This window comes from Belonocnema kinseyi, chromosome 1 (assembly GCF_010883055.1).
Source record: "Belonocnema kinseyi isolate 2016_QV_RU_SX_M_011 chromosome 1, B_treatae_v1, whole genome shotgun sequence".
Lineage (NCBI taxonomy): Eukaryota > Metazoa > Arthropoda > Insecta > Hymenoptera > Cynipidae > Belonocnema > Belonocnema kinseyi.
Genome location: NC_046657.1, coordinates 124,901,335 through 124,927,385, shown reverse-complemented (window position 1 = coordinate 124,927,385; position 26,051 = coordinate 124,901,335). Strand labels below are relative to the sequence as shown.

The following is a 26,051-nucleotide window of genomic DNA, read 5'->3' as shown; positions in this document are numbered from 1 at the left end:
AACATTTAATTAGAGACTGCGAATTAATAGATAGACCAAATTTAGAAATTGAAGAAATGTTAAATGGTAGGGCAGGCAATAAGAATGTGTGTAATTGGTTAAAACTTTTGGAAAAGCGAAAAGAGGATGTAATTAACTCTAAATAAGTAGAGAAATGTATAATATGAGTGTATAGAGAACCATTATTGTTACTATTAATCCATATAGAGATTCTATTTTGTTTTAGTTGTCAAAAAAAAATCCTTGAATGCAAGAGTGGATGGATAAGAAAAAGAAATGTAAACCAAGTCCAATTTTTCAAGGCCGTTGGGCTGAAAAATAAATAAATATCATCATAATCTTCAGACCCCATATATTTGAATTATATTGTTATAGTCATGAATATGAGTAATTACTTCGCATGATCTTGAATTTGAATTCAGTTTCCATTTATTGTCACGTCTACAACCCGCGCAGAAATTCAAATGAAAAATTAGTCTGGTTCCCGACCATTCGACCCCACTTAAAGTCGGGTCATCTGACTAGCTCCCGACCAGTAGCGTCACGGTAGATTAGTCGGAGGCTAGTCAGGTGACCCGACTTATCCTAGTCGGGACCTGATCGGATACTAGTAGGGGTAATATGATAATACATCCGCGTGGAATATTAACCAAACTCCCCAAAATTTGTGGAACATCCCCTAAAAGATTGTCAAAATAATATTATTTACGGAAATTTCCATAAACTTTTTTGAAATATTTAAAAGTGATCAAATTTACCCAAGTTTTAATGGGGAATGTATCCTACGCTTAAAAATACATAAATGTATGTAACTAAAATTCCCCAAAATTTGTGGAATATTAATTTAGAAAAAAAAAACTCCAGCTGGAAGGCAGAAATGGAAGAGCGTCGCTCTGAAGGAACCGCCATGTTGGTAAAAGTAGTCTCTGCTCCAGGTAATTATGCTTCGTTACGTGTGGACTGCTGTCTTAAACACTCGACGCGTCATTTCTGTTGTGCGAGAGGCAGCATCGCGCCCTGGCGGATTTTCTTTAAACCTATCAGTCCAGAACCGCAAGACTCAAATGAAGGTGGTAGCGCAATCTGAACTGTACTGTGCTTCATAGTTTACTACTAGGATACTGCTCTTCACTGATTAAAAAAAAACTTTTTCTTTTAGACTTTATTTACATATGGCAAACCTTTCAGATCAATTTAAAAATAAGCGTCTGTACAAATTTAGAATCTTATGACTTTCGGCAGATTTTTCACCTACATCTATATGTATTTTCTTAAAATTCCATACAAAGGTATTTATAAATGTTCCTAGAAATGAGCAATTTTCTAAAAAATACTACAAAAAAATAAGATTACGTCTTTTTGAAGATTTTGATCGTTGTTTTTTTAAAAAGTTGATTTCCGTACAAAATTATTGACTTAATAATTATTTATTAAGTATATTTGAGATGAATTTAACATTAATAAATCTTTTCTCCAAAAAACGATGTAACATCATTGTTAAATATATTCCAAGTGTTTTAGAATAAAAAAATCATTACGCTTTTTTAGATATCACCTTATTTGATAAAACCTCGCCCGAAACTCAGACATTAGAATAACCCGACCAGAGCCTGAAGATTACCCGCACGGAAAATAGTGAACAAAAAGGCCCGACTAGCCCTTGAGCAACCACCGACCAGGCCCCGACTAAAATTTTGACAATAAAAAGCCCAACTAGTCCCCGATTAGTCCCCGACTGGGTACTTTGTCAAAATTAATAACCCCACTAGCCCCCGATTAGTGCCAGACTTGTAATAGGGCCAAATGGGGTTATTTCCACATGGGAATTTATGATTCACATTGACAGTCTTTCTCTTCGTCCTAGTGGAAAACGGTAAAGTTTAAATCCATCCTCGCTTCTATTTTTAGAAAACGGAGCACTGTCGCAGACACATGCCCTTAAAGAAAAAAAGGGAAAAAGGAGGAAGACTCTGATTCCTGTTTATTGTTTTTTATTATACATTGACAATATTTTCCATATAAATGTATTGATCAAGAAAACTTTTGAAATAACATATACAATACATTAAAAGCTAATAATAAAGTCCCAGCGACTTTTGTTGATAGGCACACATTTCTGTGAAATCTTTGATGACCAATTGTAACTTGCAGTCCCAAGCTAATCAATATATCAACAATATACTGCCCATCAAAGTAAAAACACGGTATTACATTAATAACAGCCAGCCCCGAAGAAAACATAACAATATACCCTAAAACTAAATTAAGATTTTCCGGAAACTCTGAACTCAAAAAGGCAAATTTAGAAACCCAATCCGACACCACAACTGTGTTAAAAATATCAGCAGGATAACCAATAAACAAAACGTCCTTTTTATCAATCCTCTGAATTTGCACAACTTTTGTGCTATTTTCCACCAGAGGCTTCAGACAATACTTCCCTCCCAAACAGTCATCATCCACTCTACAAAATTTCTCCGATTGAGTAATAACAGTTCGTGCAGGAAGACATGAATACGTAAAATTATCCTTCAAATTCCGTAAAAACTTGAAACATAAATGATCCTCTATCATAGAGCTATCGCAGCACTCGTTTGGAGAAGTCTCCTTCTTATATTTCTCCAGAAAATGTTCTGAAGCACAATATCCCGGATTTGGTTCACGCATCGTGTGCAGCACACAATTAATCCATTCCTGGCTATTGTTTACCGAACAATCATTAATTCTGTAGATAGTATCATGAACCATAAGACCTGTTGATCCAATTAGTGGCGAATTCGGCAGCATCCGTCGAACGGAAACGCCAGTTTCGGTGGAAAAGAAAGGCTTATAAAGCCATGTTCCAAAACTCAAAAGAAGCATTGCCATCATTGCGAGAATGATATTATGCCACACTCCTGCACACATGATTCGCAATTGTGACCGTGCTGGCGATGATAATAGTTTCTCGTTGCATATCTGAACATATGCGACTGATATGATAAAAAATAGTATAAAACCCGTCTCATATAATCGCACATCCTCACTCACTGCCGCTAATGCATGTCCCATCTCGTGAAACGTCGTGGAGAGAAGTAATGCCGTTATGTAAAAACCCACTTCGTTCATGGGAATATCGACACCAGGAATGACCAATTGCAACACTTGGGATGAATTGTCATCCTGAGGATTCGGCTGATGCATCAGAACGTTTGATGTCATTTGTATCAGGATTAGGAGGGATAAAGGGAGAATTAAAATAGTTACACAGATTCCGGTATCGAACCAGAGGTGCCAAAATCTTTTCCTGGACGTTGTCCAGTTCTTTATTGTTTGATTGAAAAGAGTTGTGTACCATCTTAAGCGTAAGAAGTCAATTTCCAGCTGTAAAGTTCTTAACAGATTTGTGTAGGGGATGGAACATGATGATAGAATTGTGTGGAACAAATAGAGAAAAGAGTGAAGGAGGCCTATCAAGACAAAGATGTATAAAGAATCCATATTTTCGATGATGTAATACAAATGATTGCTCATTTAGGTATATGTGAGATCCATGCCGGTCTGATGTTTTTTCGGAAACTTTCATATTCTTTTTTTCTCTGTAACAAAAGGATTTACGTAATTTATTTACCTCATAACTTGGCTCGTAGAATCTTGTAGGAAGAGAGATTTTGAAAAACTGGAATCTATGTTCTTACTTTGGATCCGTGATAAAAAGTCCAAACAACAAAGCGCCCGCCCAATGAGAGTAGCGCTCCTTGAAAAAGACCGTGAATCAGAGAGCGAGTAGGGGCGTGCTCATACGTACATCCAGCGCGATAAAGCGAGTCGCTCTCTGATTCGCTGGCCCTTTTCACGCAGCGCGAATCTCATTGGGCGGGCGCTTTGTCGTTCGGGCTTTTTGTCACGCATCCGATACTGTTAAATTTTGTATTTTTTTATTAGGAAATTAAATTTTAATTCAACCAATTTTAATTTGGAAGTTTTAATTTAAATACTTGGTAATGAAATATTAATCAGACAATGAAGTGAACAAGATTGGCTTGAATAATTATATTCCAAAATACAGGAAAAACGTTTCTGAAAAACAAATTCCAGAAATTTTCTAGGTATCTTTCTGTACAGTGAAAAAATACTTTTCACAAAACATAGCCGAATTTTTAGCCTAAAAAAGAACACATTTAAAACAAAAATGCAACAGATAAATTTTCGTAGAAAAACAATCTTTTTTAATGTACAAAAGCGATTTTTTGTAAAAAACAATTGGATTTTCACACCAAAAGGATGATTTTTTTACACAAAAGAGCCTAATTTTCAACACAAAAATTTGAATTTTCAACCAAAAAAGGTGAATTTTCGAGTCTAAATGATAAATTTTCTACAAAAAAATTGAATTTTCAACCAAAAAATACAGTTTTTTGTACAAAAAATGTCATTTTCAACGAAACAGTTAAATTTTTAGCCTCAACATTTATTTTTCTACCAAAACAGATGGATTTTCAATAAAACGTATACATTTTTAACCAAATAGTTGAATTTTCAACCAGACATACTAATGTTCTAGCAAAAAAAAAGATTTTTTAAACAAATAGTAGATTTTTTAGTTTAAAGAGATAAATTTTTAAACAAAACAAAAATTAAATAGATAAATTTTCGTAGAAAAAAATATTTTTAATTGAGAAAAGCGAATAGAATTTTCTACTAGAAATATTAACATTATACACAAAAAAAGCCGAATTTTCAACTTAAGAATATGAATTTACAAATAAAAAGTTGCATTTTCAAGCCAAAATGATTAATGTTCTACAAAAAGGTTGAAAGTTCAAACCAAAAATAAAATTTGTTAACAAAAAAGTTAATTTTTAACGAAACAATTATATTTTTGGCTTAGAATTTTTTTTCTAACAAAACAGGCGAATTTTCAACAAAGGCATACATTTTTAATGAAGTAGTTGAATTTTCATTCAGAAATAATTAACTTCAAGCCAAAAGGAGAAATTATCCACAAAGGAGACAAATTTGCAACCCGAAAATATGAATTTAAAAAAAAAATGTAGAATTTTCGACTAAATTGTTGAATTTTCAAGCCAAATTAATAAAATTTTAACTAGAAATATTAACTTTCTACCAAAAAAGTCAAATTTGCAACACAAAAAAATATGAATTTTCAACTAAAAAAGTTTAATTTTTAAGCAAAAATAATTAGTTTTCTACAAAGAAATCGAATTTTCAACCCAAAAATAAAATTTATTAAAAAAACATATGAATTTTTAACAAAAAAGTAGATTTTTCGCCAAAATTGTTGAATTTTTAAGCCAAAAAGACGATTTTTCAACAAAAGAGTCGAATTTGCAACTCGCAAATACGAATTATTAACAAAAAGTTGAATTTTCGATCTAATTGTTGAATTTTCAACTAGAAATATTAACTTTATGTCAAAAAGGCCAAATTTTCAATACAAAAATATGAATATACAACCAAAACAGTTGATTTTTTTAAACCAAAATAATAAATTTTATTTAAAAAAAGATAAATTTTCAACCCAAAAATATAAAGTTGTAACAAAAAAGATATATTTTAACAAAACAGTTCCATTTTAAGCCTAAAAATTTATTTTTCTACTAAAACAGACGAATTTTCAACAAAAGGCATACATTTTTAACCGAATAGTTGAATTTTCATCCAGAAATGTTCAATTTCAAGCCAAAAAGACCATTTTTCCACAAAGGAGACGAATTTGCAACGCGAAAATATGAATTTTCAACAAAAAAGTAGAATTTTCGACAAAACTGTTAAATTTTCAAAACAAAATAATGAATTTTCAACAAGAAATATTAACTTTATGTCAAAAGAACCGAATTGTCAGTACAAAAATTTAAATTTTCAACCAAAAAAGTTGAATTTTTTAAGCCAAAATGATTAATTTTCTTAAAAAATGTTGAAGTTTTAACCCAAAAATAAAATTTGTTAACAAAAAAGTAAATTATCAACGAAAAAGTTAAATTTTTAGCCTAAAATTTGTTTCTTTTACTAAAAAACAGGTTTTTAACAAAAGGCATATATTTTCAACTAAATAGTTGAATTTTCAACACAAAAATATGAATTTTCAAGCCAAAAATAAAATTTGTTTAAAAAAAGTTAAATTTCAAAAAAACAGTTTTTTAGTTTGAAAAAGATAACGCTTTAAACAAAAATTAAATAGATCAATTTGCATAGGAAAAAAATCATTATTATTTATTTAGAAAACTGAATTTTTTACCAAACAATTGAATTTTAAAGTCAAAAAGACGATTTTTCCACCAAAAAGAGGAATTCGCAAACCTAAAAAAAGAATTTTCAACAAAAAAAGTTGAATTTTCGACCAAATTTTTTAATTTTTATTTATTTTTAATATTAATTTTCTACCAAAAAAGACGAATTTTCAATCAAATAGTTGGTTTTTTTGTCTGAAAATGATCAGGTTTTAAACAAAATAGATTAGATAAATTTTCGTAAAAAGAACAATAATTTTTTATTGAAAAGTGTAGGATTTTCAATCAAATTGTTGAATCTTCAAGCCAAAATTATAAATTTTCAACTAGAATTATTAACTTTCAGCCAAAAAATCGGAATTTTCAACACAAAAATATAAATTTTCAAGCCTAAACGATTAATTTTCTACAAAAAACTTGAAATAATTTTCAACCAAACAGTTACATTCTTAGTCTAAAAATATGGTTTTCTGCCAAAAAAAAAACGAATTATCAATCAAATAGTTGATTTTTCAATCTAAAAAAGATCACGTTTTAAAGAAAAAGCCATGGATACATTTGCGTAGAAAAAAAAATAATTTTTAATCTATATAAGCCGATTTTTACAAAACAGTTGCATTTTCTACCAACTTGTTGAATTTTCAAGCTAAAAGGACAAATTTCCCACAATTAAGTCGAATTTGCAACCCAAAATTATAAATTTTCTATAAAAAAGGAGGATTTTCAACCGAATTGTTAAATTTTCAAGCAAAAATGATGAATTTTCAATTAGACACATTAACTTTCTATTAAAAAAAGCCGAATTTTCAACATAAAAGTATGAATTTTCAGCCTAAAAGTTGAATTTTCAAAACAAAAGTGATTAATTTTCTTCAAAAACGTTGAATTCGAAACCAAGAAATAAATTTTGTAAACAAAAAACTTAATTTTTAACAAAAAACTTAAGTTTTTAGAGTACAAATTTATTTTTCTACCAAAAGAGAACTCAATTTTCAACAAAAGGCATAAATTTTTAACCAAATTGTTGAATTTACAAGCGAAAATAATACATTTTAAACTAGAAATATTAACTTTCTATCATAAAAGTTGATTTCTTCAAGCCAAAATAATTAATTTTGTTCAAAAAGATTGAATTTTCAACCCAAAAATAAAATTTGTTTTAAAAAAAGTTAATTTTCAACAAAGCAGTTTTTTAGTTTGAAAAAGAGAACGTTTTAAACAAAAATTAAATAGATAAATTTTCATAGGAAAAAAATCATTATTATTTATTTAGAAAAGAGAATTTTTTACCAAACAGTTGAATTTACTACCATCTTGTTGAATTTTCAAGTCAAAAAGACGATTTTTCCACCAAAAAGAGGAATTCGCTAAACTAAAAAAAAAAAATTTCAACAAAAAAGTTTAATTTTCGACCAAAGTTTTTAATTTTTCTTTTTTAATATTAATTTTCTACCAAAAAAGACGAATTTTAATCTGAAAATGATCATGTTTTAAACAAAAATAGAATAGATAATTTTTCATTCAAAAAACACTAATTTTTTATTGAAAATAGTAGAATTTTCGATCAAATTGTTGAATTTTTAAGCCAAAATGATTAGTTTTCTTTAAAAAAAAATTAAATTTTGAATTAAAAAATAAAATTTCCAAAGAAAAAAGTTAATTTTCAACGAAAAAGTTACATTTTTTGTCCAAAATTTATTTTTCTACCAAATCAAACAAAAGGCAAAGTCAAAAGATCAATTTTTCCAAAAAAAATCAAATTTGCAACCCGCCATTTGAATTACAAAAAAAAAATTTCGACCAAATCATTAAACTTTTAAGCCAAAATGTTTTTGACTAAAAAATCGAATTTTCAACAAAAAAATATGAATTGTCTACCAAAAAAGTTAAATTTCTAAACAAAAATGATTAATTTCCTACAAAACAGTTGAATTGCCAAATCAAAAATATAAATTTTTAACAATAAAGTTCATTTTCCAAGAAAAAGTTACATTTTTAGCCTAAAAATAGGCTTTTCTATTAAAACAGACAAATTTTTCAGAATAATCTCTTTGACTGAAAATTTAACTGTTTTGGTGAATTTTTTAAAATTATTAAACAAAAATGGAACTTTTATATTTTTCAAATTTTAACTATTTGGTTGAAAATTCATTTTTATGGATTAAATATTTAATTCTTTTGTTGAAACTCCCTTTTTAAAATAATTTTATAAACTAAAAATTAAAATATTTCATTTTTTATTAAAAAAATATCATTTTTAGATAAAAATTCATCTGTGTGGTTGAAAATTGGTTATCACTAAAATATTCTTCTTCTTAAAACTGGTGGAAAATTTACCAATTTTTTTAAACTTAGTTTTTTCGGGTTAAAAATTTATTTTTTATATGTATCTTTTAAGCTAAAAATTAATTTTCAGTTGTTAAAAATGAATTATTATGTCAAAAAATGTTTTTACTGAAAAATCATCTCTTTTGATTAAAAAGTTGTAATTTTATTTGAAAATTCATTTCATTCATTAAACAAAAAATTATTAAGTCGAAAAATGTGTTTTTTGTTGTTGTTAAAAATGGTTTTTAAATTCATATATTTTGTTGAAAGTCTATTTTGTTAAAACTCCTTTTTTTATTAAAAATGAATTTGTTTATTATATCTTTTTTAGATGAAAAATCATTTCTAACTTTTAAAATTAAACTATTACAATAAGAAAAATATTTTCTTTTAGTCAAAAATTAAACAATTCAGGTGAAACTTCGTTTTTTTTTAACTATTTGGTTTAAAATTCATGCATTTTTTATAAAAGATTAATTTGTTTTGGCTAAATATTTAACTATTTTGTTGAAACTCCTTTTCTAAAATAATGGTAGAAACCGAAAATTAAACTGTTTCATTTTTTATCAAAAACAAAAAAAAATCAGTTTTAGATGAAAATTCAACTGTGTGTTTGAAAATTCGTTACCGCTAAAATATTCTTCTTCTTGAAAGTGGTGGAAAATTTACCAATTTTTTTATTTGTTAAAAAATGAATTAGTATAAAAAGAATGGTTTTTTTGTTTGTTAAAAATTGTTTGCAAATTCATATTTTTGTTTAAAAATCTAACTATTATGTTAAAACTCCTTTTTTTATTCAAAATGAATTTTTTTAATTCATCTGTATTAGATCAAACATAATTTAATTCGCTGAAAACTGAACTATTATTTAAATTTTTTCAATTGAAAATTCATCGGCTTCCGAAAGATTATTCTCTTTGACTGAAAAATTACACTTTTTAATGACTTTTTAAAATTAATTAAATGAAAATTTAACTATTGTATTTCTGATTTGAAATTTTTTTTTTCGTTTTAAAAACAACTATTTGGTTTCAAATTCAAGTATTTTACTGAAAATCATCTCTTTTGATTAACAATTTATCTTTTTAGTTGAAAATTCATTTCATTTATAAAAAAAAATTATTATGTCAAAAAAATCTTTTTACTTTTTTGTAGTTAAAAATTGTTGGCAAATTCATATTTTTGGTAGAAAATCTAACTATTTCGTTAAAACTCCTTTTTTTATTCAAAATGAATTTGTCTACTTCATCTGTTTTAAATGAAAAATAATTTCTATCGATTAAAACTGAACTATTACGATAAAAAAGAATTTTGTTTTATTAAAAAATGAAACAATTTTCTTGAAACTTCGTTTTTTTATAACTATTTGGTTTAAAATGAATGTATTTTTTATTGAAAATTCATTTTTATTGGTTAAATATTTAACTATTTTGTTGAAACTCTTTTTTTTATAAATTTTCTAAACTCAAAATTCAACTGTTTCATTTATTATTAAATATATATAATTAAGTGGTGGCAAATTTACAAACTTTTTTATTTGTTAAAAAATGAGTTAGTATATAAAAAATTTTCGTTTTTTTGTTAGAAGTTGTTTGCAAATTCGTCTTTTTGTTTGAAAATTTAACTATTATATTAAAACTCTTTTTTATTATTCAAAATGAATTTTTTTAATTCATCTGTATTAGATCAAAAAATATTTATTTCGCTGAAAACTGAACTATTATAAAAAAAATTTTTTGAATGCCCGTATTTTACTGAAAATTCATCTCTTTTGGTTAAAAATTAAATAAAATTTTTACTATTCTATTTTTGAAATTTGAACGCTTTTATTTAAAATGCATGTCTTTTTTATTGAAAATTCATCTGTACTGGTAAAATATTTAACTATTTTGTTGAAACTCCTTTTTTAAAATTATTTTTAAACTGAAAATTAGACTTTTTCATTTTTTTCAAAAATATTTTTAGATGAAAATTTAAATATGTCGTTTAAATTTATCTTTTTAGTTAAAAATTCTTTTCATTGGTTAAAAAATAAATTATTATGTCAATTTTTTTTTTTTAATTGAAAATAGTTAGAAACTTCATTCTTTTGATTGCAAATTTAAATATTTTGTTAAAACACCTTTTTTTATTAAAATTTGTGTTTTCATTCATCTGTTTCAGATGAAAAATAATCTCTTTCGTTGAAAACTAACTTTTTTTAAAAACCATTAAATAGAAATTTAACTATTCTCTTTTTTATTTGAAAATATACCCTTTTTAATTAAAATTTCAAATATTTGCTTTAAAATTCATGTATTTCATTGGAAATTAATCGTTTTTAGTTGAAAATTCATCGTTTTTTGACAGAAAATTCTTCTTCTTGTTTGAAAATTCATCTTTTTATTATGAATTAATTTTTATTGTTTAAAAAATTAAACATTTTCGTTAAAACTCTTTTTTTTACTGTATGTTCAAACTGGAAATCAAACTATTGCATTTTTGGTTAAAAATGTATTACTTTCAGTTGAAAATTAAATTATGTGGTTGGAAATTCGTTATCACTAGAATTTTCTTCTTGCAAGTGGTGGAAAATTTACCAATTTTTCGAAACTCCTTTTTTTGGTTAAAAATGAATGTTTTTAAATTTATCTTTTTTATTTAAACATTCGTTTCGTTCGTTGAAAATTCATTTATTACGTTAGAAAACTGTGTTTGTTCTCTTTCTAAGCACTAGTACAATTTTAAATCACATTCTTTTCATTTTTTTTTCTTTTAATTTATCAAATGAATCATTATTTCTGCATTAAAAACGAAACAATTAAAAAAAAAGAAAGTTACTCACTTGTCTCCATTTTAAACGCCCTTAATTCCAATTGGTTTCTACCAATTTCCATAAAATCCAAAATTCGGTTGAACAATGAGGAATATACAAAAGAAGTGACAATAGTTTCAGAAATGGTTAAATATGCAACAAGGAATGAAGTTAACCTCAAATCTTGTTGTCACGATTCCTCCTGAATTTTTCCAATTAGTCACTTATTTATATCCCGCACATATATTTCATCGATAACATTCACCTGGTATACACTTTTCATGATAAAAATAAGGAAAACTATAAAAAATAGTTTTGTTTTCCCGGTTTTTCCTTAGTAATTGTATTATTAAAGATATTAACTTGAGCAAACATTATAATTAGGAACCTCACTAGCGAACCTATTAGAAGTTCAGAGAGCTAAAAAAATGCATTCAGTTAAAAAGAGATGGCGATATCTCGATCTTTTTTTTAACTGAATGAATATTTTTAGTTCCTGAATCTAGAAAAGAAAACAGTTAAAAAATTGTATTCCAGAGGAAAAATTATTTCCAACGAGCAAAAATGATTTATAAAATAGAATCAAAAATTAAATTTCTCCTGATTTCTGTATTGCCGACTGCAAATACCTACTTTTTACACTTTTTTTTAAATCTCTGAACATTCGTTCCAAAATTTATTGGTAAATTAAAATAAAATGAATAAATATTATAAATTCTAAAAAAAATGAATTAATTTTTTTTTCGAAAACATTACAATAATGAATAGATCCCTGTTTTACCGTGTTTTAAAATTACAAATGCCACAAATGCCGCATGTTCCTTGAAATATGGCTCTCTTCGCTCGTGCGACGAGCATTTTTATAGTTTCATATAAAAATTATTCAAAGTTGATTTTGCCAACCGTTAAATCGAAAACATGGAAAAATTTTCCTTCAAAATCCACCTTTTTTGGCCACTCAATTCTAAATGTGCGCTTCTCACATTCAGGTATTTAATTTCACCTAACCTCAAAATTTTTTAGAAACTTTCGAATATTTTCTTCCTAAAGTCATTTGATTGAAAGAGTGAAAAAAATAAGTTAACTAAATTATTTATTTAAAGGATTTTATGCTTTTAGTGTAAACAAATTGTAGTTTATTGATGAAACGGTAAAACAGCGGTGGCGTAACCTTAAAATTCGTTTGGATTTTTATATTTTTATTTTGATTGTTCTATTATTGATAATTTGATGGATTGCAATTAAATGAAATAATTCATTTATTTGGCTTTTGAGATTTTTAAAATACAAAAATTATCAATTATAATCCTTTAAAATCGTAAAACTTTCAATTTCAACTCTAAAAGAAGTTTAAAATTTTTTAAATTTAAAATGAAATTTGTTTGCATTTTCGGTGTTGAAAATTAAAATTGTATTCGTCCAAATCGTCCAATTTCCAGTTTTTAATTTTTCAATTCAAAATTATGCATGTTTTAAGTTATAAAATTAAGAATTTTCGTAATTTACAATAGAAATTTATTCAAGTTTGAAGATTATGAGTTGAAAACTTTTTTTTTTTAATTTTGAAAATGATCAAAATTTATGAATTAATTAATTTCTACATTTAAAAAATTCCAGATTTTTAAATTATGTCTTCAAAAATGTAAAACTTTGACTTGTAAATATTTAAAATTTAAGATTTTTTAATTTTCAGAATTTATAATTCTATAAAATGATCAAAATTTAAAAATTTTTATTTATACATTTTTTAATTTATTAAATTTTGCAAGTTGTACATTTAAAAATTTTGGTAATTTTTATTATTTACTTTCAAAATTTCTCAGATCTGGAAGATTTAGAATTGAAAACTTGCCTTTGATTTCTGAAATCATTAAAATTTAAGAATTTTTATTCATACAGCTGTAAAATTGAAATTTTTTAAAACTCTAAATTGTTGGAATTAAAACTTTTGCAATAACAATGATTCCAGTTTTAATTTTTTTAAATAATAATTCTGTAATTTTTATGATTTAAAATCGAAATTTATTGAATTTGGAAGATTTTGAATTGAAACCTTTTTTTTTAATTTCGAAAATTATCAAAATTTGAAAAGTATTTTATTTAATACATCTTTAAAATTAAAGAATTTTTAATGTTAAAGATTTACAATTATTATTTAAGTTTTAATTTTTAAAATAAGGAATTCTGTAATTTAGATGCTTTTACATCAGAAATTTCTTAAATTTGGAAGATTTACAATTGAAAGCTAGACAAATTTATGAGCTTTTTAAATTAATACTTATTTAAATTTAAAGATTTTTTAATGTCGAAAATTTAAAATTAAACATTATGAAAGTTTTAAATTTTACAATTAAAAATTCTCTAATTTTAATTATTTACTTTTGAAATTTCTCAAATCTGGAAGATTTAGAATTGAAAACTTGACTATCGATTTCTTAAGTCATAAAAATTTAAGAAATATTATTTGTACATTGAAAAAATTGATGATTTTTCAATTGTGTAGAAATTTGAATTGTAATTAATTAAAATTATAATAAATAATATTAAAAAATAATAAATTAAAATAAAAAATAGATGTTTTTCATCTCTAAAGTGTCTAAAATTATTGTTTGAATTTAAAATAACAATAATTGAAAAAAAATATATATTTCTGGATAACATTTTCCAAAAATAATGAAATTTCCGAACAGTTTATAATATTTCCAAATTTTAAAAATCCCAAAATAATAAAATTCCCTGATATAATAATTTCCGAACAGTTTAAAACATTAGTGAATTTGAAAAATCCAGAAATAATAAAATTCCCGAACAGTTAAAAAACCCAAAAAATAAAATTCTCGAATAATTAAATTCCTGAATCATATAATTTCAAAAAGAATAAAATTCTTGAGACATAAAGTATTTTTTTTTTAATTTGAGTTTTTAATTTAAACCATTTAAAATTAAAAATTATGCGATTTAAAATTTTTACAATTGATGAAATTTACAATTTAAGTCATTAATAAAAACAAAATAAATAAATTTACAAATTCATTTGAACAATTCATAAATAATAAAATAAAGTTACATGATACAAATTTTTAATAATTTAAATAAAAACTTGCATCGTTTCTAATTGTGAATGATCAAAATATTTTCTTGAAGATAAAAAACAAAATGTTCAATTATTAATCTTAACCTTAACTCTTCAATTTTAAAGATGTATAAATAAAAATTCTGGAATTTGTATAATTTTGAAGATCAAAAGCTGTTTTCAATTTTTAATCTTCCAAATTGAATAGATTTTCATTGGAAATCATGAAAATTAAAGAATTCTTTATTCTAAGATTTAAAGCTGAAAAATAATTATATTTTAGAATCTCATATAAGGTTTTTTTTTAAAATTAAACTTCCATAAAAGTAAAAAAAAAAGAAAATTTTAAATGAATTTTGAGGTTACGCCACCGCTTTCTTACATTTTCAATTTTAAAATTGAATAAATTTGCAATAAAAATTATCAAAATTACAGAATTCTTAATTTCAAAACTTAAAATTTGTATAATTTTTAACTAAAAATGTTCTGAACTAAAAACTTTTCAATTTTAAAAATTTATAAATAAAAATTGTGAAATTTTGATGATTTTGAAGATGAAAAGTCTCAAATTCAATTCAAAATTTTCGAAATTGAATAAATTTGCAATGCAAATTATAAAAATAAAAAATTCTTCATTGCAAAATTGAAGATTTGCATATTTTTTAACTGTTAATTGTCATACTTAAAAACTTTTGAATTTTCAAGAATTTAAATTAAAATTGTTTAATAGGTAACGATTTGCAAATAAAAAATCTTCAATTTTATAAATGTTGAATAAAAATGCTTAAGTTTTCAGTTATAATGATAAAAATTACAGAATTCTTAATTGTAAAATTTTAAACTTGCACAATTTTTTATTCTAACTTTCCTACACTAAAAATTTTTTAATTTTAATGATTTGCAATTGAATGATCAACAATTTTAAAAACTTGAAAATGGAAACTGCTTACATTTTAACGATTTACAGTATAAAAATCTTTAATTTTGAAGATTTTTCAATAAAATGTCTTAAATTTTGATGACTTCAGAAATAAAGTCAAGTTTTCAATTCTAAATCTTCCAGATTCAAGAAATTTTTAATGTAAACCACTAAAATTACCGAATTTTTAATTGTAATTGTACTGTAAATAATTGGAAAATTTATTTTAAAGGTTCGGGAATTTCATTTTTTTAAATTTTTTAATTCAGGAATTTTATCATTCGAGAATTTCATTTTTTTGAGATTTTTAAAATTTGGCAATATTATGAACTGTTCAGGAATTTTATTATTTTTGGAATTTTTAATTCGGAATTTTATTATTCGAGAATTTTATTATTTCGAAAATTTTTAAAAATCGGGAATTTTACTTTACAAATTCGGTAATATTATAAACTTTTCAGGAATTTTCCAATTTGATAATGTTAGAAACTTTTCGGGTATTGGCCATTCAGAAAATGTCGAGAATTTTGTTATTCCCGTATATTATAATTTTGGGAATTTTAGAAATTGGGAATTGTCAAATTAATAAATAATAACTATAATTTTATCAAAGTGTTATCCAGAAATATATATATTTTTTAAGTATTCTTATTTTAAATTCAAACAATAATTTGAGAAACTTTTAACATGAAAAACATATTCTTTCAATTTTTATTTTTTGATATTATTTATTATAATTTTAATTAATTACAATTCAAATTTCTACGCAATTGAAAAATTCTAATTTTTTTCAATATAGAAATAATAATTCTTACATTTTTATGATTTTCTAATTTAAAAGTCAAGTTTTCCATTTTGAGCATTAAAAAATTTTTAATTTAAAAGGTGTATCAAATGAAAAAGCTCATAAATTTAGGTAATTTTCTAAATTAAAAGAAAAGTTTTCAATTCGAAATCTTCCAAATTGAATAAATTTCAGTCGTAAATCACGAAAAATTTACAGAATTCTTAATTTTGAAACTTAAAACTTGCATATATTTGAATTTTAATTTCAAAAATTGAAAACTCTCAAATTTGAAATATATATGATTTAAATTTTACATTTTTGAAGAAGAAAGTTCTTGAATTTTGGAGATAGAGAAATAAAAATTCTTAAATTTGGAAGTTTTCTGGAAATTAAAAGTCTAGCTTTTAATTATAAATAAATCTTCCAGATTTAATAAATTTCTTATATTAATTATTTTAACAATAATTCAAAGCCTACATTTATTTAAATTTATTAAATTAAAAAAGATATTAAATTATATAATAATATAAATATCTAGTAAATAAATCAATTTATTAAATTGATATTTATTTAAATAATTTTCGAAATTAAAAAAAAGGTTTCAATTTAAACTCTTCCAAATTGAATAAATCTTGATTGTAAATGATGAAAATTACAACAACAAAAAAATACAATTTTGAAGACTTTCAATTGAAAAAGTTTCAATTGTAACGATTTACGGTTTGAAAATTTTCAGTTTTTAAAATGTATCAATACAAATTTTTAAATTTGTATGATTTCAGAAATCAAAAGTCAAATTTTCAATTCTAAATCTTCAAGATTTGAGAAACTTCGAAAGTAAATCATAAAAACATTTCATAAATTTGAAAATGTATAAATTAAAGTTGTGAAATTTTGATGATTTTAAAGAATTTCTATAAATTCTGAAAATTAAAAAATCTTTAGTTTTAAACGTTTACAATTCAAAGTTCTGCATTTCGGAAGATATAATTTATAATTCTGGAATTTTTTGAATGTAGAAATTAATTAATTCTTAAATTTTGATAATTTTCGAAATTAAAAAAAAAAAGTTTTCAATTCAAAATCTTCCAAATTGAATAAATTTCAATTGTAAATCACGAAAATTACAGAATTCTTACTCTTAAAACTGAAAACTTGCATAATATTTCATTTTTAATTTCAAAACCTAAAAACTTCACTTTTAATTATTTACAAATTAAGTTTTACAATTTTGAAGACATAATTTAAAAATCTGGAATTTTTTAAATGTAAAAATTAATTAATTCTTAAATTTTTACGATTTTCAAAATTAAAAGTCAAGTTTTTCTAATGCATAATTGTAAATTTTCAACATTAAAAAATCTTTAATTTTAAAGGTGTCTCAAATTAAAAAGTTCTTACATTTCGATAATTTCCGAAATTAAAAAAAAAAGGTTTCAATTGAAAATCTTCCAAATTGAATAAATCCTAATTGTAAATGATGAAAATTACAGAATTCTTAATTTAAAAAATTAAAATTTGAATCATTATTAATTGTAAATTTTCAACATTAAAAAGTCTTTAATTTTAAACATTTACAATTTTGAAGGCTTTAAATTGAAAAAGTTTCAATTGTAACGATTTAAAGTTTGAACGTTTTCAAATTTTAAAGATTTGTAAATAAAAATTCTTAAATTTGGATGATTTCAGAAATCAAAAGTCACATTTTCACTTATAAATCTTCCAGATTTGAGAAATTTCGAAAGTAGATCATAAAAATTACCCAAAATTTTAACTGCAAAACTTGCAAAATTTCATAAATTTAAAAATGTATAAATAAAATTTGTAAAATTTTGATGTCTGTATGGAATTTAACATTCTAAAAATTTAAAAATCTTCAATTTAAAATATTTACCATTCAAAGCTCTGCATTTTTGAAGAAATGCAATTGAAAAATCTTGAATTTAGTTAATGTTGAATTATAATTCTTAATTTTTTATGATTTCAAAAATAAAAAGTCAAGTTTTGAATTTCAAATCTTCCAAATTAAATAAATTTCGTTTGTAAATCACAAAAATTAGAGAATTCTAAATTTTTAAACTTAAAACTTGCATAATTTTTAATTTAAAAAACTAAAAACTCTTCAATTTTAATTATTTCCAATTTAAGTTTTACATTTTTGAAGACATTTAAAAATCTGGAATTTTTTGAATGTAGAAATTAATTGATTCGTAAATTTTTATAATTTTCAAAATTAAAATTCAAGTTGTCCATTCTAAATCTTCCAGATTCAAAATTTAAAAAATGTAAATCATTAAAATTCGAGACATTTTAATTGTAAAATTTAAAACTTTCTTAATGCCTAATTGTAAATTTTTGACATTAAAAAATCTTTAATTTTAAAGATGTATGAAATTAAAAAGTTCTTAAATTTTTATAATTTTCCAAATTAAAAATTTAATTATTATATAATTAATTATATAATTAATTCAAAATCTTCCACATTAAATAAATTTATATTAAAAATCATGAAAATGGCAGAGTTCTTATGTTTAAAACTTAAAACTTGCGTAAGTTTTAATTGTAAATTTCAAAAATTAAAATCTTCAATGTTCAATATTACAATTTCATTTTTTACATTTTTGAAGACATAAATTAAAACTTTTTATTTTTTCAGTGTAGAAATTAATTGATTCGTAAATTTTTATAATTTTCAAAATTAAAAGTCAAGTTGTCCATTCTAAATCTTCCAGATTCAAAATTTAAAAAATGTAAATCATTAAAATTCGAGACATTTTAATTGTAAAATTTAAAACTTTCTTAATGCCTGATTGTAAATTTTCGACATTAAAGAATCTTTAATTTTAAAGATGTATAAAATTAAAAAGTTCTTAAATTTTGATAATTTTCCAAATTAAAAAAAAAATTTAATTAAAAATCTTCCACATTAAATAAATTTCAATTATAAATCATGAAAATTACAGAATTCTTAAGTTTAAAGCTTAAAACTTGCATAACTTTTAATTAAGAATGTCTAAAATTAAAATCTTTAATTTTCAATAATTACAATTTCATTTTTTACATTTTTGAAGACGTAATTTAAAAATCTTGATTTTTTAATGTAGAAATTAATTTATTAATTCTTAAATTTTCATGACTTCGGAGATCAAAAGTCAAGTTTTGAATTTCAAATCTTCCAAATTAAATAAATTTCGTTTGAAAATCACAAAAATTACAGAATTCTTAATTTTAAAACTTAAAAGTTGCATAATTTTTAATTTTTAATTTAAAAAACTAAAAACTCTTCAATTTTAATTATTTCCAATTTAAGTTCTACATTTTTGAAGACATTTAAAAATCTGGAATTTTTTAAACGTGGAAATTAATTAATGCTTAAATTTTTATGAAAATCAAAATTAAAAGTCAAGTTGTCCATTCTAAATCTTCAAAGATTCAAAATGTTTTTAATGTAAATCATTAAAATTAGAGAAATTTTAATTGTAAAATTTAAAACTTTCTTAATGCCTAATTGTAAATTTTCGATATTAAAAAACCTTTAATTTTAAAGATGTATGAAATTAAAAAGTTCTTAAATTTTGATAATTTTCCAAATTAAAAAAAAATTTTTAATTAAAAATCTTCCACATTAAATAAATTCTGATTATAAATCATGAAAATTACAGAATTCTTAAGTTGAAAACTTAAAAATTGCGTCATTTTTAATTTCAAAAACTAAAAAATCTTCAATTTTAATTATTTCCAATTTAAGTTTTACATTTTTGAAGACATTTAAAAATCTGTTATGTTTTAAATATTGAAATTAATTAATTCTTAAATTTTTGTGATTTTCAAAATTAAAAGTCAAGTTCTCCGTTTTAAATCTTCCAGATTCAAAATTTAAAAAATGTAAATCATTAAAATTAGAGAAATTTTAATTGTAAAATTTAAAACTTTCTTAATGCCTGATTGTAAATTTTCGACATTAAAGAATCTTTAATTTTAAAGATGTATGAAATTAAAAAGTTCTTAAATTTTGATAATTTTCCAAATTAAAAAAAATAATTAATTAAAAATCTTCCACATTAAATAAATTTCAATTATAAATCATGAAAATTACAGAATTCTTAAGTTTAAAACTTAAAACTTGCATAACTTTTAATTAAGAATTTCTAAAATTAAAATCTTTAATTTTCAATAATTACAATTTCATTTTTTACATTTTTGAAGACGTAATTTAAAAATCTTGATTTTTTAATGTAGAAATTAATTTATTAATTCTTAAATTTTTAAGTTTTTAATTCTTATTTTAAATTTGTAATTCTTAAATTTTTTATTGTGAAAATATATTGAATTTTTGAGCTAAAATATAATTTTCTTTGTCAACTGCTACTTAAAACTTCTGAGTTGGTAAAAATGAAGGAAAGTGGACAAAAAAGAATTATTTTCAGATCAAACGAAAAAGGGTGAACCTGAGACATTCGTCACGTTTGACAATTTTCTAAAAGAGAGGAGGGACGAAGCAAAAAGAAGTATTTTAGTCCAAGTCAACACAGAAAATTCGCTTAAAGACTTGCATTTTTATTGCTCTACTTTCGGAGAAATAAAGTCTATGTTTTATTATGTGCTTTCTGATAATAAGTCGGTGAGTAAGAAATTTTAAAAGAAAATTCAAGCCCTATTACCTATTTCCAGTTTTGATTTAAATATTTAAATATATTTTTCGAAAATTCAAATTTTTCTGTTTAGACCAATTTTTCTCATTGGAAGATATTGAGAAACTAGTTTGCAATTTTTAAATTGTTCATTTTAATTTTGAAAACTTGAAAAAATTAATACTTCCAAACTGAAACTTTTGGGTTTAGATAATTTCAGTTTTGAATTTAAAACACTTGGAATGTTTTTAAATCAAATTATCAATTTATGAGTTATTTGGGATTCCAGAATAATAAACTTTTTCAATTCTAAAATTTCCAAATGGTGTTATTCTGAAAAATGCCAAAAAATAAAATTCCCGACACTGTAAAATTTCAGAATTAGTAAATTCCCGAATAACAAAAATTCGCGGATAATAAAATTGCTGACAAATAAAAATACTGTATTGGAAAATTCCCGACAGAAAATAATATTTCATTATTGTATTTGTAATTAATAAAATATATTTATAAAAAAATTGTAATTGTTTAATTTCTGGATTTTTTCAATTTGGATATTTTATAATTCGGCAATTTTCTATCGGGAATTTTATTATTCTGCAATTTTTTAATTCAGAAATCTTACAGTGCAATTATTGTTTTCTGTAATAAGAATAATTGGAAAAATATATATTTCTGTGTGAAAATTGTATTTCATTAATGGTTATTTTTAATTTTTAAAGTAATTTTAGAAATTTTAAATATTAAAAATAATTTATCGTTATGCAAATATTTGATTATTCTATTCTTAATCAATAAATAATATTTATTTTAAAAATTGTTTAATTGTTAGAACTCGAGAAATTTTATTATTCATGAATATTATTATTGGCGAATATTATAATTAACAAATGTTATTATTTCGGGAATTTTTTTTAATTTAGGAATTTTCGATTTCAACAATTTTATCATCAGGAAATTTTCCACTTTGAGGGACAATAATATTATAATTCAGGAATTTTATTATTCGATAATTTGATTATTTGGGAATTTTATTATTCGAGAAAATTTTAGAATTAAGAAATTGTAATATTTCAGAGATTTTATTACTGAGGAATTTTATTATTTTGAGAATTTTATTATCAGGGAATTGTCCAATCCAATAATATTCTAAACTGTTCGGAAATGTTATAATTCGAAAATTTTCCATTTCGTGAATTTTATTATCAGGAAATTTTCCAATTCGAGGGTCGACAATATTATGATTAAGAAATTTTATTTTTTTGGGAATTGTATTTTTCGAAAATATTATAATTCATAAATTTTATTATTAGAAAATTGTATTGTTTTTTAAATTATACATTTCAGGTATTTAATTAATTAAGAATTTTATTTTTGGGGATTTTTAAATATTGGTAATATTATAAAATGTTCGGGAATTATATTATTTGGGAACTTTCCTGTTTGATAATATTATAAACTACTCGAGAATTTTATGATTCGAAAGTTTTATAATTCAGGCATTTTAAATTTCGGGAAATTTTCTTTACGATAAATTTTTATTCTGGAATTTTATTATTCAGGAATTTTCAAACTTGGAAATTTCATTTTTTGAGAATTTTCCAATTCGGAAATTTTCCATTTCGGGAATTGTATTATTCGGGTATATTATACTTAAGGAATTTTATTATTTGGTAATTTTCCAAGTCAAGAAATTTTTATTCAGGAATTATCCGATTCGGGAATCTTACAGTGTCGGGAATTTTATTTTTCGAAATTTTTCAGATTTGATAATATTTTAAACTATTGTGAATTATATTTTTTGGGAATGTTATTATTCGGAAATTTTCAAATTCTATAATATTATAAACTGTTCGGTAATTTTATTATTCGGTAATTTTTGTATTCGGGAATTTCCCAATTCGGCATTTTTATTTTTCGCCAATTTTATTATGTCGGGAATTTTATTTTTTGGGATTAAAATTTTTTTTAATATTATAAAATGTTCGGAAATTATATTATTTGGAAATTTCCCAATTTGATAGATTTTTTTGAAATTTTTAAAATTTGGTAATATTATAAATGGTTCATGAATTTTCCAATTTTATAATATTATAAACTACTCGAGAATTTGTTGATTCGGAAATTTTATAATTCAGAAATTTTATCGTTCGGAAATTTTATCATTTCGGGAATTTTCCAATTCGAGAAATTTTTATTCCAGAATTTTATTATTTAGGAATTTTCCAACTCGGAAATTTTATTATCTGTGAATTTTCCAATCCGTGAATTTTACAGTGTTTTTTACAGTGTTTATTTTTTGGGATTTTTAAAATTTGGTAATATTATAAACTGTTCGGGAATTCCCCAATTTGATAATATTATACAATAATAGAGAATTTGATTTTCGTTTCGGGAATTTTCCAACTCGAGATTTTTTTATTCGGGAATTATATTATTCAGGAATTTTTTAACTCGGGATTTTTTAAATTCAGTAATATTTTTAACATTTCGGGAATTATATTATTCGTGAATAGTATAATTCTCGAATTTTCTGATTTTGGAATATTATAATTACGAAATTTTATTATTTTGGGATTTTTATTATTCGGGAATATTATAATTCAGGAATTTTATTATTCAGTAATATTCCAATTCAAGAAATTTTTATTCAGGACATTTCGAATTCAGAAATTTTATTATTCGGGACTTTTCCAATTCGGAGGTTTTCAAACTCGGTGATTTTATTATTTGCGAATTTTCCAATTAGGGAATTTCATTGTCGGAATTTTCTTTTTTCTCGATTTTTTAAATTCAGTAATATTACAAACTTTTTGGAAATCATATTATTCGGGAATTATATCATTCGAATATTTTATTATTTGGTAATTTTCGAATTTAAAAAATTTTTATTTAGGAATTTTCCAAATAGGAAATTTTATTATTCGGGAATTCTCAAATTCGATAATATTATAAGCTGTCTGGGAATTTTCTTATTCTGGATTTTTATGATTCAGGAATTTTATTCCAAAATTTAATTGTTTTGTGAATTTTATAATCAGGCAATTTGATTATTCGAAAATTTTATCTATTATTTCGGGAATTTAATAATTCAAGAATTTTATTATTCAGGAATTTGATTGTTTTTGAAATTATATAATTCAGGAATTTGATTATTCGAGAATTTTATTTTTTGGGATTTTTCAAATTTGATAATATTATAAACTGTTCGGAAATGTCACTATTTTTGGAATTTTTTAATTCCGGAATTTTATTGTTTTTGAAATTATATAATTCAGGAATTTTATTTTTCGAGAATTTCATTTTTTTGGGTTTTTCAAATTTGGTAATATTTTAAACTGTTCGGGATTTATATTATTTTTTGATATTTTTAATTCAGGAATTTTATTATTTGCGAATTTTATTTTTTAGATTTTTAAAAGTTGGTAATATAAACTGTTTGGAAATTTCATTATTTTTGGAATTTTTTAATTCCGGACTTTTATTGTTTTTGAAATTATATAATTCAGAAATTTTATTATTTCTGGATTTTTCAAATTCACTAATATCATAAACTGTTCGGGAATTATTATATTAGGAAATATTATTTTTTTAGCCATTTTAAAGGAAATTTCATAATTTTGGGAATTTTCCAATTCAGGAATCTTATTATTCGCGAATTTTATTGTTTTTCAAATTATATAATTCAGGAATTTGATTATTCGAGAATTTTATTTTTTGCGATTTTTCAAATTTGGTAATATAATAAATTGTTAGGAAATTTCATTATTTTTGGAATTTATTAATTCTGGAATTTTATTGTTTTTGAAATTATATAATTCAAGAATTTTACTTTTCTAGAATTTCATTGTATGGGATTTTTAAAATTTGGTAATATTTTAAACTTTTAGGGACTTATATTATTTTTTGATATTTTTAATTCAGGAATTTTATTATTCGCGAATTTTATTTTATTGTATTTTTAGATTTTTAAAAGTTGGAAATTTAATTATTTTTGGAATTTTTTAATTCGGAAATTTTATTGTTTTTGAAATTGTATGATTCAGGAATCTTATTATTCGAGAATTTTATTGTTTGGGATTTTTGAAATTTGGCAATATTATAAACTGTTTGACAATTTTTTTTTTTTTTTGAATTTTTGAATTCAAAAATTTTATTATGCGGGAATTTTATTGTTTCGGAAATTTTCAAACTCGGGAATTTTATTTTTCAGGATTTTGCAAATTTGGTAATGTTATCAACTTTTTGGGAATTTTCCAATTTAATAATATCATTAACTTTTCGGGAATTTAATTTTTTTTTTAATTTAATAATTCAGGAATTTAATTTTTAAATGTGCGGGTATTTCATTATTTCTGGAGTTTTCAAATTCACTAATAATATAAACTGTTCGGGAATTATTATATTAGGGAATTTTTAAAATTTGGGAACATTATCAAATGTTCAGGAATTTCATTATTATTGCAATTTTTTTATTCGAGAATCATATTATTCGCGAATTTTATTGTTTTTGAAATCATATAATTCAGGAATCCATTTATTCGAGAATTTTATTTTTTGGGATTTTTCAAATTTGATAATATTATAAACTGTTCGAGAATTTTATTTTATTTTATATTTTTTAATTCAGGAATTTTATTTTTTGGGATTTGAAAATTTGGCAATATAATAAACTGTTTGAAAATTTCATTATTTTTGGAATTTTTTTGTTTTTGAAATTATATAATTCAGGAATTTTGTTTTTCGAGAATTTCATTTTTTTGGTGTTTTAAAATTTGCTAATATTTTTAACTGTTCGGGAATTATATTATTTTTTGATATTTTTGATTCAGGAATTTTATTATTCGCGAATTTTATTTTTTAGATTTCTAAAAGTTGGTAATATAATCAACTGTTTGGAAATTTCATTATTTTTGGAATTTTTTAATTCCGAAATTTTATTGTTTTTGAAAATATATAATTCAGGAATCTTATTATTCGAGAATTTTATTTTTTGGTATTTTTAAAATTCGCTAATATTATATATTTTTTGGGAATTTTCCAATTTGATAGTATTATAAACTTTTCGGGAATTTTATTATTTCTAGATTTTTCAAATTCACTAATATCATAAACTGTTCGGGAATTATTATATTAGGAAATATTATTTTTTTAGTTATTTTAAAGGGAATTTCATAATTTTGGGAATTTTTCAATTTAGGAATCTTATTATTCGCGAATTTTATTGTGTTTCAAATTATATAACTGTGATCTTTCAAAATAGGTAATATTATAAATTGTTCGTAAATT

At 22.8% G+C, this 26,051-nt stretch overlaps 2 protein-coding genes across 4 annotated transcripts in view; one reads left to right on the top strand and one right to left on the bottom strand.

The window, feature by feature from the left end:
• Positions 1 to 1,974: 1,974 nt before the first annotated feature.
• On the bottom strand, positions 1,975 to 11,751 carry LOC117174349 (membrane-bound transcription factor site-2 protease). 2 transcript variants are annotated; one of them, XM_033363399.1, is made up of 2 exons: positions 11,383 to 11,751; positions 1,975 to 3,578 (listed from the first exon to the last, which is right to left on the bottom strand). In XM_033363399.1, the coding sequence occupies exon 2, from the start codon at positions 3,511 to 3,513 to the stop codon at positions 2,032 to 2,034; it is 1,482 nt and encodes a 493-aa protein (XP_033219290.1). In that variant the 5' UTR covers positions 3,514 to 3,578; positions 11,383 to 11,751; the 3' UTR covers positions 1,975 to 2,031. The 2 variants fall into 2 exon arrangements, with proteins under 2 accessions (XP_033219290.1, XP_033219299.1); XM_033363408.1 differs by having other exon boundaries at positions 11,529 to 11,751.
• A 424-nt stretch (positions 11,752 to 12,175) lies between these two features.
• LOC117168309 (poly(A) RNA polymerase, mitochondrial-like) overlaps positions 12,176 to 26,051 on the top strand; it is a 48,682-nt gene continuing 34,806 nt past the window's right edge. The window contains exons 1-2 of one of the 2 annotated variants that reach the window (XM_033353873.1): positions 12,176 to 12,341; positions 20,559 to 20,752. In XM_033353873.1, coding sequence (XP_033209764.1) covers positions 12,182 to 12,341; positions 20,559 to 20,752 — 354 coding nt within the window. In that variant the 5' untranslated portion in view covers positions 12,176 to 12,181. The remainder of the gene's footprint in view (positions 12,342 to 20,558; positions 20,753 to 26,051) is intronic. The other variant, XM_033353883.1, reaches the window with a different exon arrangement.

Excerpts from the sequence above, each read along its gene's own strand:
- LOC117174349 (XM_033363399.1), bottom strand. The coding sequence starts at position 3,513 with ATGAGCAATCATTTGTATTACATCATCGAAAATATGGATTCTTTATAC.